This window comes from Polyergus mexicanus, unplaced genomic scaffold (genome assembly GCF_030449975.1).
Source record: "Polyergus mexicanus isolate NDT 795.1 unplaced genomic scaffold, iyPolMexi1.0 SCAF_8, whole genome shotgun sequence".
Classification (NCBI taxonomy): Eukaryota; Metazoa; Arthropoda; class Insecta; order Hymenoptera; family Formicidae; genus Polyergus; species Polyergus mexicanus.
The window spans coordinates 6483681-6501549 of NW_027223328.1; the positions used below are offsets into that span (position 1 = coordinate 6483681).

At 40.3% G+C, this 17869-nt stretch overlaps 2 protein-coding genes across 2 annotated transcripts; both read right to left on the reverse strand.

Annotated features, from left to right (window-relative positions):
* Positions 1 to 670: 670 nt before the first annotated feature.
* LOC138935289 (uncharacterized protein F54H12.2-like) lies at positions 671 to 2011 on the reverse strand. Its single transcript, XM_070299741.1, has one exon. It carries the CDS (start codon positions 2009 to 2011, stop codon positions 671 to 673), a length of 1341 nt encoding a protein of 446 aa, XP_070155842.1.
* A 754-nt stretch (positions 2012 to 2765) lies between these two features.
* LOC138935290 (uncharacterized) lies at positions 2766 to 3749 on the reverse strand. The gene has a single exon (XM_070299742.1). The coding sequence runs from the start codon at positions 3747 to 3749 to the stop codon at positions 2766 to 2768; it is 984 nt and encodes a 327-aa protein (XP_070155843.1).
* Positions 3750 to 17869: the final 14120 nt, after the last annotated feature.

Genomic DNA, 17869 nt, shown 5'->3' on the forward strand with positions numbered 1-17869 from the left:
AAGCAGTGGTATCAACGCAGAGTACTGAATTTTCGAAATCCGTGATAACCACAATATCGTCCACGCACTTCCCCCTCTGACAGATTTTGAATGCGGGAGAAATATCTTCCAAATTATATATATTTCTGGAGAGTAGATTCCGCAAGTAGGTTTCTTTTTCGGCACCTCTGACGTAAATGTGTCGTGCCTGTCTTGTTATTTCACGTAGTTGCGATGTAAAATATTTCAGATTAGCTTCACCGTCGAACCATTCAATACCGTGATAATTTCGTGTAAGCCAGTTATTTTCATGTCTTACATTTCTTGGTAAATCGCCAAATGAATGCGGGGCATCATAATCCAATGTCCGACGAATGGAGCATCAAGCGCGATAATAGCAACTTCCTTGGGGGTAAACTTCGCATTGGCATCGCGGAAACCTTGTATGTCGATGACTATATCCATTTTGCGGAGACTGGAGCGCACTCGACAGCGCGGTTATAATAGTTTAAACTGCTCGCGAAGCGTCGACGTTCGTGTCTCGAATGAAACTGAATTCTTTTCTGTTATATTGTATATTTTTTGATATTTTATGCTCCTGGCATTTTGATCGAATGTGGAGGGGAGAAAAAGGAGGGAAATTTTCCGAGTATTACGTTGTAACAGTCAAATACTTGAGCGTGATAAATATCTATCCGGCAAAATCGACGATGACTTGACGAGACGAGTCGATTTCTATTACATTATCGAATTCGGCGTAAATAATACAATTAACGGTCTCAGTGAGAGCTTTCTCGAATCGCACTTCTAATCGCAAACTACCATGTCTTACGAGATTCCAATGCCCTGCGTAATTAGCAGACAGATCGGGCGTGAGATCAAAAGCGAATAACGTGTATCCCTTGGAATAATCGTCTCTACTTATAGAATTTCCTTCGTTCAAAAAATGGATGCCCGTTCCCGTGAAGAGAGTTTGATAAGCTTCGACGTAAAGCGGTTCCTCAGGCGAGAAAACCGGTTGTAACGGTCTACTAGGAATTTGCATACCGTCGACGTATAGCGAGAAGAAATTTATTCCGTAATTTTTGAAATTAAACGGATTTAATTTTCTATCACCATTAAACGCTTTATTATTAACAAAGCCGACTATTATCCTTTTCGGAAGTTGACCCAGTATTACATTATCTAAAGATTCACCCACAACACCACTGTGAATCGTAAATGTTTTAACTTCGACTCTCGTGAGCGGATATTTAGCCGTAACTTTACTCAACATTCTAGCATGCGCGAGTAATAATCCTGCGCTTATTTTCGCCCTTCTCACGAGTAAGCTCGCATCCAGTATATGAACTTTCGCCGATGAACCGTTACTGTCCATAAGACAGAACGAATCTTTCGAACGAACGAGCCTCAAGCGTACTTCTACACCGTTAATTAAAAATTTGTCTTGATTGAAAACGTCGCAATGGAGATGTCCTACGAGATCTAGCGCGCGCCCGCCGTGAATGTAACGCGCGCGTCTCACGAGAGCGGAATTTGGCGATTTTGATTCCATCGGTTCGTCCATTTGACCGGGTGTATCCGCGTCCCATAGACAGGAGGTTAGATGGGAGGTTTTTGCGGGTGAAGAATAATTTAATAACGCCTCGATGTACGCGCGGTACGCGTAAGCGTTGTTTGGAGGCGACACGAGCTTTTGGTTGAAATACACGTCGATCTGATTGAACATGGAATGAAGTAAATGATTTACGGGGCCTATAGTGGCCGTGGCGGATGTGCCCGCAGTATGTCCCGTGGAATCGCCCGGTGTTTCTACGCGTACGCGGAGACTTAACATGGTGTGCGTGAGATCTAAATATTCTTCTCCGTGACCCGGAATGACGAATTCTATCGGAGAATCGTCCGAGAGCGAAGTCACGGGTTTGTAATGAATCCATTGCGAACTCTCGATACTTGTTTGCGTGGGAGGTAAAGAAAAGAGATCGAGTTCACTCTTTAAACACTCACTCGAATGCGTGTGAAGAAAGGACATGCTTATTTACCGCAAATTTTTTGTCGTCGTTGTAATTCTCACTGTTAGTTGCGTTTAGAATATACGCCGTTTAAGAAAATATGTCAGATACGGTGCGCTTTCTAGCAGTTTTACGCCGTTTCGTGGATGTTTTAAGTCTTTTCACTGTTGGGCGCTTTTTTCTTCTCTTATTTTTCGATGTTTTTGTATTTGCTCTTTTTTTCCCTCGTGTCTGGCGCTTTGACGAACTTTTCCTACGCGCCTGGTGTCGTCTACGTAATGTCGCGGATTTAGCGATGCGCCTGTCGAGCCCGCCGAAAGGAAACTGAGCTACATGCATTTTTGCATCCGACTTATAACCTGAGCCCTTCATCAGACTACTTATTTTTTCTTTAGCTTTTCTCTTAAGATTGTCGCGCGATTCTTCAAATCGGTGCTTAGCCGCTACTTTAAACGGCATATTGTTTTCAACATCTTCGATTATATTAACACCGGCCCGTAAAGCTTCTTTCCCCACAGCCCGTACCCCTCTGGTTAAATAAGGCAATACACGTCTGAACAGTCCTCCGAGAAAACTGCCAATACCGTGCCCTCGTTGATAGGGCGATCCGACGAAAACTCGCGGAATTCCACCGCCACGACTGCCGCCGTTTTGTAACCCGTCGTAATACGTCGAATAATAATCCATTAACGTTTAATTTTTTATTGCGCTCTCTAATTATTATTATTATTATTATTATTATTATTATTATTATTATTATTATTATTATGTTATCTACTCGATACGTCTAAAGTGCAATGTCACTGTCAGCGTTCCAAATTCGAATGGTATACTCTGTCCTAGTTGATCTCTTATATCTATCTCGATTGTGCGAAAAGACGTTTGACGCAGAGCAATGTATTGAGTGTGTGAGAAATGCTTTATTTGAGTAGACGCGAACGCGTAATCATTTCCAACATCGAGTGCGACTATTCGCAAAAGAGGAGATTGCACATCGCCGGTAATATAGGGCTCGCAAATATCGCAATAGACAAAGAGCTTGTCGGGAATACCGCGTAACAAACTAGCTGGTTCGCCGGCTATTATTACTCGTTCACGCGGAAATACGTAAAATGGTGATGTATAAATTTCAACATCGTCATAAATCCAGGCGGGTAAAACGCCCGATGTACCGGCATTATTTTCAATTTTATCATTTTTCTCATCGCCATTCTGTATATCGAAGGCGGTTTCGCTAAAAAGCCATAACGGTAAACGCTCCACAACACTAGCATTGAGCTTATTGTGCGTATCGAAGCCGAGTATTCGGCAAAGTTTTTCGGAAAAATTTACATAATGAATCATATCACATTTCATAATGTCGCAGGAAAGTTTCATAATAACTTTGCGGCCGATAATAGCTCCAAATTGCCAAAGGATATGCGAACCCACGGATTTTGCAGAGTAATTCACAGCTTCTATAATATCGTGCAAACTTGAGTAAATACCCGAAGGTATTTCAGATTTCTTAGCGATGATTTTCTTTTTTTCGGGGCCTATCGTGAATTCTTGAATATTTATAAATCTTATGAATCCTTCTCCAGGGCGTATATGAAGAAAGCTAGTCGGAAATAGAATCTCCGTGAGCGCTACTTCCCAACGTCCTTGCAAGTCTATACGTTGAGGCAATTCGGTAGTGAAACATGTGGTTTTATTCTCCGGAAAAAAACGCATACTGCTATTACTAGGGAGAATCATATAAAATCCTTCCTCCCTCATTTTTGATTCAAAGATTTTAAACTCGAAGCGGGTATCCAAGAATCGAATTTTGAAGGATATCCTTGCCAACTAACTAATAATTGTTTATTGTTACCACGCCCCCTACTTTTTATCACACGTTCGACGATAAATTCTTCTTCTCGCAAGTTTTTAACAACAGATGCTAATTCTTGTTCGTAAAAAATTCCGTCTATAACTTCGTCCGCTAAATCGCTTAATTCGTATACGTGCGGTTTTCTCCATTCGAGAACACGGTGAATTCGAAATATTTCTTCGCTCCACTTTGCCTCGTATCCTTTCTCAAAGGCTACTTTTGCTCTACTGACACGTACGAAATCGCCCACGTTATATTTAGGCTTTTGTCCGCGATTCTTTTTCTTCGCCCCATCGCCGTTGTCGTTCCAACGACGATTCATATTTTCACGAGCGCTTCGCGCATTTTCCCTCGTAACGACTGCAGGTTGCATTTTGATGGTGGAATGCCGAGTATGATTGTAAGCGCGAACGATATCCTGCAAAACATCGATGTAGCGTCGCGTATTTTTGTGCGTAAAATATCGCCACATCCGTTCCTTGAGCGTTCTATTAAAGCGTTCCACTATAGCTGCTTTAATATCAGGATTACGCGCTACACGAAATCGAATATCTTTTTCTTTTAAGAAATTTTGTACTTGCTGAGCAATAAATTCTTTACCTTTGTCGGTCTGCAGGTATACGGGTAGGCGCTCTTTGTTTCTCGAGAATATGCGTTTAAAGGCTTTTACCACGCAGGCGCCTGTTTTGTCGCGTAAAGGCTCTACCCAAACGAATTTACTAAGCACATCGATAACCGTTAATAGATATGAATAACCGTCATTATAACTCTTGAGATTACGAATATCGATCAAATCGGCCTCCCATAAGTCATCGATATTTGTCACGTTATAATGTAAGCGTGGAAATTTTCGACGTACCGGACGATGTAACGTGTATGCGTCTTGCGATTTAAGCCAATCGATGACCTCGTTACGTGTGAATTTCGGTTTAGCGGCTCGCGATAAATTGGCCGTCGCCGAATAGCCGGCATAGTGCGAGGGATTGTAATACAATTTTTCGAGCTCCATCATTCGAGTTTGCTCCAGTCGAGCAATCCTTTTCTTTTCTTTGTCGGAGAATCTGCGTAGCTCGTTAATGTTTTGTCGTCTTCGTCCTCGTCGGCGGATACAAATAGCGTATCTCCTTCGCTCGTTTCGTCTACCTTACGGCTGTACGACTTTGAACGCTCGGTCGAAGTTTTCGGAGTGGAACTTCCGCGCGGAACCACGTTTTTAATACGATGAGATCGGACGAACGTATATAATAAATCATTATTTCCTATGAGATTGGAAGGAGTACCTATGTCGTGCAGTAATCGAGCAAACTGAATTCTTCCGGTTGCTTTAAATGTTTTTCTCTCGCGTATCGCGTCGTTTATAAGTTCCGCGATATTCGAACCCGTTACGACGGCGCCGTCTATAGTTACGAGTCCTCGTCTATCCCAGCTAATCTTAGATGTCGGAATATCGATCAAGTATTTTAATATCGCACGCGCTTTGTCACGATAAGATTTCGGTACACTACCGAGTATTTTTTTGATCATTTCAGCCGATTGCGCGCGTTTTTTCCCGAAACTACTGCTACTACTACTAGCGCTCCCGTCACCGCGGTCGCTGCTAATTAAAGCTGACGTTTCCATAAATTCGTTATCGTCGATATCCAAATTCGTGGCTTCGTTCTGCTCGTCATTAATGTCCTCGTCGTTATCCTGCTCATCCTCGCGTAAGCGTTTTTTAGCTTCCCGAGCAAAGTGAAGATAGCGTTGGAATACTTCCTTATACAATTTCCATCTTTTGTCCTCGTCGACAGGAGTCGTGAGGTTGAGAATACGCCACATCTCCGCATCGAGTCGCGATAAAGCTGTTCCCGGTGTTCGTACTGAATTATTATTATTATTTACATTTTCCGCATTTGATATTCCAGTATTTTTCTTCGACGAGTTATCAGTCATAGCAATAGATGTCATTTCCGGTTGCTGTTGCATTCGCTGCATTCTCTCAAGATTTTCGGTAGATATCAAAACCATTTTCTTAGCTCTCTCCATTGTTCAAAATACAGCTGATAACACTTTCCTTTTTTTATTATCTTTCCTAGAATGTATGGGCTGTATAGGATTGTATTTTTCTTTTTCATTCGCCGATAATCCGAGATAATATAGCCCCTAGTATAGGTCCGATAAGATAGGGTAAAAATCCACCTTGTTGTACTAACAATTTTCTTTTAGTCTTCCAATTACCCTGTTTTGCCGCAACACGCCGTAGGGCCGTTTTATGTTTGGCTAATCGCTTTTTATCGCTACAACGAAGCGGTACGTTACCTTTTAACGTATTGAAAATGCACTCTTGAATGCACTTTATGAGTTTATTGTCAGCGGCACGTAAGAATGCTGTTCTTTGATTTTTTTTCAAATGACACAAAGTTTTTAAAAGACATATGTTTCTCTCTCCGATAGACCGTCTAGCATGCTTTATTGCACTATTCGATGACGTCAGCTTTTTATCGGGATCTTCTTTTTTCACCATTACGCTGTAATTACACGACTGACAAGTTGCGAACGGGAATTTTAACCTTTATACGCCCCCACTTCTATTGTTCGATCTGCGCGGAATGTAAGCGTAATGCAGCGTATCGTCGGGAAAGATACACGTACGAAAGCGATATTCGTCTGGAGTCGATTGTTTCAAATCGAGCAATAAATACCCGTGAGGTCTCGATGTAGCGTCATAGTAGGCTTCTTCCATAAATTTTGGATCATCGGGATATACCTGGCGCGCTAGATGACGTATTTGAGCGCGATCGCGTGGATTTTTGAAAACTACTATGTAATTCGCGTTGAGAGATATGTCACGCTGCCCGCGCCCTTGATGAAAGAGATTTTGTGAGATGAGTATAACACTGAGATTTTTATGATGACTTCCTTTGGTAAACAGATCTACGATAGCGTCGCACGACGAAGATTCCCTCATAAGATCGTCGATTATTATTAATTTTGGCGAAAGCGCATCGTTGGAATAATCTTCCGGACGCGGTAACCCCTCGCGAAATTCGATGATATTTTTCTTCGATTTTATCATAGCATTATTATCGTAACCGGTTTTTTGTGTTCTTTTCTCTTCTTCTTCTTCTTCTTTTTCACTCGCGTCGCATTGTAAACGCTGATACGCATCTTGCCACTCGGCGTAATAAAATAAAATTCTCTCGAATCGAACATCCGACATGACGGATAAATGACGAAGAAACGTTTTCACGAAAATTGTTTTTCCACATCCCGTAAGCCCGCAGACGATCGACGTCCAAGGATGTTTCCACCGTACATCCATTTTGCGAAATGAACGATTTGGCGTTTACGCGCGCTCTCATAAATAAAAAAGTAATCAGGAATATTTAATAACAATAACAAAAATACGTGCATCGAATATGTTTAATATGCAGATATATGTTGAGAGTAATAAGCTTATCCGCGCTCCGGAAGGCCCATGCTCGCGCTAGCGTTTCCCGGCACGTGAACGAGCGGAAAGCACCGCGGTCGATTAGCTGATAAGTATCCGCGGGAACGATGCTAATAAGCGTATTCGCGGGAACGCGCTCGCTTCAGCGTTTTTTGAGCACCGTTGCTTACGAGCTTATAAACGGTGCTCTGTGAACGCTTAAGTTAGAAATAAGTTGCTCGTTTAGCGTTCAACTAACATTTGATATTATTTTTGATAGAATGTTCTATGCGCAAAGTAAAGAAGTAAAGGAAATATTAGAGAGGGGCAAAGGAAAAATATAGTCTGTGATTTTTAAGGAGGGAAAAATTTCATATTTATTGATAATAATTTTTTATTTTTTATTTTTTATTTTTATAAAATTAACAATTACGATTTAAAATTATACGTACAATTTCATTAAAGCCGAGCGAAAGTAATTCTTCAAATACAACATTAAAATATACATCTAAAAAGGTTAAATCTCTTATTTGCGTTTGTACATTGCGTTCAATTTCTTGAAAATTATCACTAACCATGAGTTTTATAATTTCACGATTTATGTAAGTCGCTGGGAGTTTTAATTCTATCTCGTTCATTAAGTAATTGGCGCAGGTGTTGACGGCGTCGGTGATGGAAACTAGCTGTGACAATCGAGCATCCACACATCTTGTAATATTTTCCATGCCGAGAAAAGTTGCTTTCTGCATCACAATAGCGACGCTGTGCGTTTTTCGTTTCTTCAAGGGTGGCTGCGCTTGCTCCTCCGTCTCTCCATTACTCGCGGATTGTTCCACATTTTCCTTGTAAGTCACTATCACAGCCCGCGTCCCGTAAGCGGTGGTGAAGCCGATGGAAATATTGTTGATGATAATCGGACTTGGTTTGGTTTTTTGATTCTCACTCAAGTACAGTCCTATCTGCTCCATGTTGAGTTGAAATTGTTGCCAGGTGACGGCATCGAGACAAATTCCGTCCGCATAATTACCCGTTAATTTAACAATTGGCGCGAAATAACCTTCGTTTGTTGCTTGCAAGCCCACATGTAGCTTCTTAGTACACGATGAATTAAGGGCATACGTTGTCGATAGTAATAAGTATCGCTGTTCGTTTCTTCTATCGTTGTCGAACTTGTTGTCCGATTTGCTAATATCACAAACGTGCGTAGATTTAACAAAATCGGTTAGATTTTTTTGATCACTGGAAACTTCTTTCGCGGCAGCCATTGTTATTACTTTTTGAATAAAACTGAGAGAACACCAGGCGCAACAATGCCGAATTCTTGTAACGCAGCCGAAATAAAGACTTCGTACGGGGAAACTCGAATGAAGGATTTACATCTTCTCGCGCTACTTATATATCGAAATATAAAGAAAAGTGGGGGGAAAAGTTTGTATAGACAATTAAATAACAGGAAAAATCGTGATTTTTCATGTTCAATCTTGTTCAACTGGCTAAAAATTACGCGAAAAAACATCTAGAATCATCTAGAAATTAGATTCGTTACAAGAGAAAAATTTTTCTCTAAACTTTTTTTCTCTAAATACATTTACAATATGTTATAAAGCGTAAATAAATGTTTATCGCCTGTGTAATAAATTTTTATAGATTGTATTGTAAGAGATTATATTGTAAAAAATTTTATAAAGGAATAATTTTCTAATCGACATAACCACGTCTTTTCTACGAAAATTTTTAAAAACGTTTATCGCTACAAAGCTTTTACTTTAGGATCGCTATAACAAAAGTAATAAAAGTAAATAAATAAGATAGTAACGTGATAAAAAATAAAATATTTTTTGTCTACTTTATCGGCTTTTTGGAAAACAGGGATTCTTTTTGTCGACGTTCTTTTGTCGGCGTTCTTTTGTTTTCTTCGAACTAATCTAATCTAACTACCTAGAAAGGAAAAATTTTAAATCTTTCAGACTTTTCCTTTTTGGGAAAAAGTGGGGATATGCGTTTAAATAAATTCTCCGTGCCGAAGTAAAAAAGGTAATTTCGAGTTCGACATCATCCGAAGTAACGCGAGTCGTTCCGTGGAAAATAGAGATATCGTGTATTTCGCGATCAAGTGGCAAAAATGGCTGGACTTAAAGAGCTATTAGGTAAATGCATAATTATAGGCTCGAATTTGTCGCCTGCGATAAATAGTGAACGCTATTTATCAGTGTTATCGGACGAATCGGCGGAAATAAATTATTCAGTTTTTCGGGCATTTGCGTGTGCTAGTTCGAATACTATACTCGCTGTGCTATATAGACTAGGCTATTTTGGCAATTATGCCGAGTTGTTGCATATCGCGGGTGAAATAATAGAAATGCGCGAGGCATTTGACCACGAGGAGGAGGATGCAGACGGCCTTATAGCCTTCCTGCTATCAAACCATCGAGGAAACCGCTTAAACGGTAAGCAAAATGTTTTTATTTATATTGTACAATTGTATTGTAATCGAATACGATAGACAGCGATTAATCAAAATTTTCAAAATCATAATTTGTAGATCGAAACACGTCTGCGACTGATGGACGAGAGACTCCCTCTCAGCTTCAAAAACGTCCGGCTGAAGAAGAGCTCGAAACAGGAACTTCGAGTAAGTTTCGCATAAAAATAAAATAAAAATATTAATCTTTATATATTGATTCTATATTGATAAAATATTAAATTTTAGGAAGAGCACGGTCCTCCGAAAACGACAGCGAAGCTGATATCACGGCATCACCAGGTGAGATACAAAATTTTGAAAAGAATAAAAATAACGTAGATGTAATTTTTATTTTATTTATAATTAAATTTTTCTTTTGTTTCGACAGTGCAGAGAGGTGGTGGTGGTGGGGGCCAAAATGAAGAAGCGACTCCTGAAGAACGAGTAACGCAACTCTGCAATAACGAGGAAGTAACCGATGAGGATAAGAATGAAGAGGAAGTCGTCGGCGAAGAACGCTGTAATCCTTCGTCGGAGACCGAAGATGGTGAAGAAGAGCCGGAGGTGGAAGAGGAGCATCAACGTCATGAGGTCGGCGATATTAATTTTAATTATGTAGATTTATTGACGGAAAATATGCGGCAATTTAGGAGGTTCGGCATAATCGGGAGAGAAGCGAGTTTCGCGATACGACCGATACGCGAAGACTCGAATATTTATCACACATTAGAAAATGCGTTTCGTGAAATTCACGCGTACGCTTTAAATTTATGCGAACCGGGAGATTATGCGGGAATGACTTTCCATTCGCCGAATTTATCTCAGGGCCCTGCTGGATTATCCTTTCGTCCAGCTAGAGACATATCGTATGATGATATCTGGAAACTCGTGAGTTCAGTAGCGCAGAGTGCTGGGGGGCTCGATATCGCGGAACACTTTAACATTCGTGTTTTTAATGTCACAGTTCCTTCGGGTCGCGGACGTGTTAAATTAACAAACGAAGACGTTGTGAAGCGTTCAATAGTAACAATAAATAATTCCGACAATTTATGTTTTCCGCGCGCTCTCGTAGTAGCGCAAATTTACTGCGAGTGCGGTAACTTACGTACGGGTGCGTTACATGAAAAATGGAATAATATAAGACACATGCATTCCCCGCTTCAGCGTGAGTTCGCATTACAATTAACTAGGAACGCTGGTGTTACGATAACTGAAGAGGGATGTGGAATTCCGGAAATCGAGCGCTTTCAACGATATCTCGCAGCTGATAATATCGCAATTGTAATTTATAATTTCAGTACTTTCGGGCACGGTGAGAAACCGATGTACGACGGTATCGCGCTACTTGCTTCTCTCGACCGTGAACCCTCGTTACGCTTAAATATAATGTATTATGAGCGTTTACGCCATTATAACCCTATTATAAATTTAAATGCCGCCGCGGGTTGTAGGAATTATTGCGAGCCGTGTAATATAGGTTATCGGAACGATAAAACGGGTCATCGCTGTCCAAATAAATGCCCGCGATGTTTCACTGTGCCGTCGTGTAAGCAGTCCGAAAGTATAAAATGCAACGTGTGTAATCGGGCATTTTTCGGTAAGAAGTGTTTCGAGCGTCATCGCAACGTAAAATCGTACGACGGTAAATCGTCTGAAAGTATCTGCAATGTCGTGCGATTTTGCGACGGATGCGGACGCATCGTTAAATTTGGCGTGAGACACGAATGCGGTGTTTCTTACTGTAAATTATGCCGTTCACCAAAGCCTGAGAATCATTTGTGCTACATGCAGCCTCTTCGACGTGATAATGGTTCCTCTACCGCGCCGTCGTCTTCATCATCGGCAATGGCTTCAGCGATGACAGTTATGCGAAGCACAGAAGAGAGCACAGAATTTGACGGTAAAGTGGCAAACGATCGTGCATGTACGAGCAAAAAAGAGCGTGTAGCGTTCGTATTTTATGATTTTGAAACGCGACAAGACGAGTCACTCGAAGGTACGTCGAACGTAAAGAAACACGTTCCCACTCTTTGCGTGGCGCAACAAATTTGCGAAGCGTGCGCGAAAGAAAATAATTTGTCCGCGAGGTGCCGATGGTGCGGGGTGCGAGAGTTCGTATTTCGTCATGATCCTGTGAAACAATTCGTCGATTTTGCAACGCGTACGACAAAATACTTCAAGCAGATCATTTGCATAGCACATAATGCGAAAGCGTTCGACGCGCAATTTATTTTAAAGTATATTGTTGAAAATCGTAATAACTTAGAACCTAAATTAATATTAAACGGCACAAAGATCGTGGTGTTAACGGTAGGACATACGAAATTCATCGACAGTGTTAATTATATGCCGATGCGCTTATCCGAGTTACCGAAGGCTTTCGGATTACAGGATACGTCGGATAAAGGTATTTTTCCGCATTTGTTTAACACTGTCGAAAATCAGTCATATGTCGGCCCCTTGCCTGACGCGCATTATTATTCTCCGGAGACAATGAAATCGGAAGAGCGCGAATGCTTTCTTGTATGGCATGCTGATATGCGACAAAAAAACACCGTGTTCGATTTCCAACGTGAGATCATTCGCTATTGTCGTACCGACGTTGATATTCTTCGACAAGCGTGTATGGCGTTCAGAAAAATTTTTATTGATCGTGGAAATGTATGTCCGTTCGAGGAATGCACGACAATTGCTTCGACGTGTATGACTGTTTTTCGGAAAAACTTTTTGCAACAAAATACGATAGGCGTCATTCCAACTGGCGGATACAGAAAAGCAACTAATCATTCCCGTAAAGCTCTGCAGTGGTTGATATGGAAGGAACGCGAGCTCGGACATTCTATAAACCACGCAGGGCGCTCGCGCGAATATCGTACAATCGACGGCACGCTCGTCGATGGATATTACGAAACGCCTGATACAGAGACGCCTCAACGTCATGTGCTACAATTTCACGGATGTTTTTGGCACGGATGCCCGTCTTGCTTTCCTATGAATCGCGATAGACCACTTTCTACATCGGATTGCAAGGATACGATTGACTCACGTTACGAGCGAACTCTCGCAATCTCGTGGAGACTTCGGCAACGGAAATACTTTGTGACAGAAAAGTGGGAGTGCTCTTTCGATCGCGATATGCGAGATAGTCGCGAAATGCGTGAATATCTCGAGAACCATCCGATGGTGGAAACGCCTCCTCTCGACCCTCGCGATGCATTTTTCGGTGGACGCACGGGGAATATTGTGACGCGCTATGAGGTTACAGGTATGGAAAAAATACGTTACGTGGACGTATGCTCCTTATACCCATATGTTTTAAAAACAGGTGCTTTCCCGATCGGTCATCCTGATATTTATGTCGGCGAGGAATGTTCCGCATTAATCGGGAGGGCACCGAATTATAATTTTAATACGTTCGAAGGTCTCATACGGTGCAAAGTACTTCCGCCACGTGATTTATTTCATCCTGTACTCCCATATCGCACGCAGGGAAAATTGCTTTTTGCATTATGTCGCAGTTGCTGTGAAACATTGTCGCAATCGGCCTGTACGCACAACGATACTAAGGAACGCGAATTCGAGGGTACGTGGGTGTCCTGCGAATTACGCAAGGCCGTCGAAAAGGGCTATCACGTGACGGCTGTAAGTGAGATTTGGCAATATAAAGTTAGTCAATTCGATCATACGTCCCGTCAAGGTGGATTGTTCGCCGAGTATATAAACACATTTTTGCAACTTAAACAAGAAGCCAGCGGATGGCCGAGCGAATGCGGGGAAAACGACGACGATGCTAAAGAAAGATATCTGCGGGAGTATGAGAAAACCGAAGGTATCGTTCTTGATAAACGTAACGTCGCGCGGAATCCCGGTTTACGTTCTGTCGCGAAACTGTGTTTAAATTCTTTTTGGGGCAAATTTGGTCAGCGGTCCAATTTACCTAATACCGAGGTCGTGAGAACGCCGCAACGTTTTATAGCCTTGCTGACAAGTGCCGAGCATGAAATAACCGACATATTACCCGTAAACGATGAGGTAATATATGTTTCATGGCGATTGCGGCAAGAAGCTGTTGTTTCCTCCCCGCTGACTAATGTCGTGATAGCTGCGTATACGACGGCACAAGCTCGTTTAACGTTATATTCTTATTTAGAGCGCTTAGATCGGCGCGTTTTGTATTATGATACGGATTCATGTATTTACGTAAGCAGCGGAGATCCGAACGAGTATGAACCGCGTACGGGGAATTTTCTAGGCGATATGACCGATGAACTCGAGAGCTACGGGAGCGGTAGCTATATCGAGGCGTTCGTGTCCGGTGGTCCGAAATTTTATGCATATGTTGTACGCACACCAGACGGTCGAACGCACGAGGCATGTAAAGTTAAAGGCATAACCCTAAATTACGAAAATTCGCGGTTAGTCAATTTTAATAGTATTAGGAATTTATTGCTAAATAAAGAGAGAGTACGAGAAAATGAAGAGAACGAAAAAGAATTGGCTGGAACATCGATAAATCTACGTTTTAGAGCAATTCGTCGCACCGCGTTTCATGAGATCGTAACACGGGACGAAACTAAAGTATGTGAGCCTGTATTGCTAAAACGTAGGTTTATTGATAGCCATTGTTCGTTACCATACGGTTATATAATAAAACGTTAATTTTTCTCGGCTCTCGTTTTTATCAATGTATATAGCTGCGAATTTGTATATTTTCCGTCACATAAGAAATTTTGTACAATGCGAAATTATTATTTACATTTAAACATAAGTATAATATTTAATAAAAATTTTTTATTTTAAATCGCTTATATAAAAACATTTACTATTTTCCTTTCCTTTCTCTCCTCGTCTAAGTGACGTCATAAAGCTCTAAGACCATCGTAATCGCTACCTGCACAGACTTGCTTTTTACGACCCCTTCTATTCTCGTGACGTCTCCATTCTCGCAGGCCGCCATCTTGCCGATTCTTACACGTGTTACTTTGCCGCGTTTTTCCCTCTCACTCAGAAACAATGCTCCTCATCCAATCAAACTGCCGGCCACTATAGGGAAGCCAATCAGAGCGCAGGGTCCCCTATGTCGGAGGGCTACTCTCTACAAATACTACATCTAAGCCTTATTCTAATAAGATTTCAGTTAGCCCAGCATACTAGGACCCTGTCTGGAAACGTGGAGGACCCAGGTTCGAGCCCGAGCATGTTCACGCGACCGAAAAAATAAAAAAATAAAAAAAATAAAAAATAAAAAAAATAAAAAATAAAAAAAATAAAAAAAATAAAAAATAAAAAAATTTAAAGGGAAAATTGCCTCGTAGACGTCCACGAGTCCCCTCCACTCTTTTTTTCCACAGACACCCTTAGGGGGGAGGGCCCCAGACAGGCACAGCAGGGGGTCGGCGCCAGTGACCGAGGAGTGGGGGTTTGTTGTGTCTCGCTATAGTGGCCCCTATACTACTAACACATTCATTTCTCTACCTACAACTTTGGGTTAAGAACTGCGAACTAGCATATAAACTACGCGTATAACCGCGCAGCGACCCATATGTATTTTTTTAAACAATTTGTTTTTTGTGACACTAATTGATTTGTCTCATTATTCTGTATGTAAAAGTATTACGGTAAGATTATCGAAAACTGAATATTTTACGAAATATTTTATTTTTTATATCAAAATATGTCAGATTAAAATATAAAATAACTCAAAAAGTACTTAATGAAAAAATATTTTATTATAGTGTTTTGGAAAGCTCTCGAGATAAGTTAAGAAGAATATAACAAAAATATGTAATGAAAAATAGGGGGTTCCATTTAAAAACTTGAAAGTGATTTTTATATGACCTTGACGGTGCTATTCAAGGTCATACTAATATTATTATATAATGCGCCACTTAGAGCTCTACAACTTTTGCATGAAACATTTTTCACGAAAATGCATTGTTTGTTTAAAAAACTGCTGATATGGGCGCTCTGTTACATCCTGTATGATACATATATATATTCTGGATATTATCACGTAACTTTCTATAAGTTACAATCTGTACAGTATAGGTCGTTTTTTTCCAATCAGTATAATCGATGGTTATATAAGAACAATGTATTATGTTGTGCCTCCGGAGAGGCACGGTAGTTGGGATCGTTTGCCGGAAGGAATTTGGGAATTCGGGCTCCGCCTGAGAACTACACTTGTTGTTGTTTGTTTAAAATGACACCTTTTCAGTTAAATAAATATATTAATATCTATTTTATTTGTGACTTGATTACAATGTTCCCGCACGGTCGCTCCCGGCTTCCCGGGAGGGGGTCGTTTAGCGACAAGGCTGTGTGTCATGTCGCTTGATTTTGGCAATCTCCGGATGCAAGCTAAGAAGTTCTAAGTAGGACTTCTTTGCTTGCACTTTCGCAATTTCTTTATTCCTTTTTATTTCGCTTTTAAGTAGGACTTCTACGTTGCATTTTCGCAATGTCCTTCCTTCGTTTGCCCTGATTTCCGCGTTTTCGCAATGAAATGATTGCATGGTCGCTCGGGCTTAGCGCGTGGCTCGCGTTGTCAGCGCTTTGTTCGGTCAACGCTCGTAACGTGATCTGTATTCGCGTTACACGTTGGGCAATCATATAAAATAATATGTATTTAGAATAATATATTTAATAATTCGTGTATAGCCTGTTCGGGCTATAACATCCCTCCCCCGTAAGAAAAAGAAAAACGGAGGTGTAAAAGTGACGTTTTTCGCAAAACAAAATTTCTTCTTATTCTAATATACAATATTTTTCCCGTATATAATATGAATATAATCGTTTCTTATTCTAAAATCGTGTGCTTAAACTACGTTTTAGTATGGGTCTTGGGAATCCGTATGATATACGTGGTTCGTTTTCTTCGTATATCCTGACTGACGGTCGTCTCGTATATTTCTTTTTATTTTTCATAATTATATAAATTATTAATATTATTATAATTGTTGTGGTTATTCCGTTTGTCGCCATAGGATATACGAATTGTTTTTGTGTGAAGAATTTGTCGTTATTGTCTTGCAAATCGTTGTTCATTTCTTTTAATTTATTTTTTAGTTCTGTTAATTCTGAATGCTGTACGATATTCTGTTATTTCGTGTCTAGTATGTCTGTATTGTCTCGTATAAATGTAATATTAATTTCCGGTAAATACGTTTCTATTTCGCTACCTTGTATGACTTCTTTTGGTTGGATCGTCATTTCTGTTGTTATTAATTTACATTTATTTTGAAGAGTAATTTGCCCTGTTCCTTTAATTACTTTTCTAATCTCGTTATACTTTTCGCATTGAATTATTATTGATTGTTCGCGTACAGTTGAATATAACCAAGTAAGTGGCTGTTGTAACGGTATCCATATCGTTTCTGTCGCAATTACATGTTTACTTTTGCAAGCCTCATTCTGGTTTTGTGGTTGCAAGTACATTTGTATTTCGCACGGCGCGTTTGAGTTAATACGGTGTATTGGTTGTGTTTTCTCGGATATGTATCTGGAATTTATTTGGATACACTTTTTTAAATCGTCCTCCCCGTTATTATAATATACATTAATCCTTCTCTATTAACTACTATTATTTCGTGGTTTATTTCCGCGTGCGTAAATATATTTTTATTATCGTAAGTAGGTAATGGGGTTACCTTTATTATATCATATACTGGTTGTGAGATTAGTGGGAATCGCAATACAGTAAATATGATTGATCCTTCACGGTATGCAGTTATTTTAATATATTCTTCTATTGCTAACCATTCATCGTTTCGGATTTCGAAAGGAAAATATAAAACGTGAGGTAATTGGATCGCTGCTTCTTTTAACTGTGTCATAATATCACTAATAGGTGTTAGTACGGGGTGCATCGTGCCCTTGCGTACATACGCAAGATATTCTATTACATCTTCCGTATCTCGAATTAAATCTGTTATCATCGCGATGATTACCGTAAAATGTTCGGTTATTTCTTCGCGAGTACTGTATTCTCGAACATAATGGTTTAATAGTTTACCGTTATGATCTAGTATATTTTCTAGTTTATCTAGATATATTATAGTACTATTTAAAATTTTTATTTGATTTTCCGCGACATGTTGAATGGTTTGCTGATTATTTTGTAGGAGATTTAATTGTTCATTTATTAACTCTCT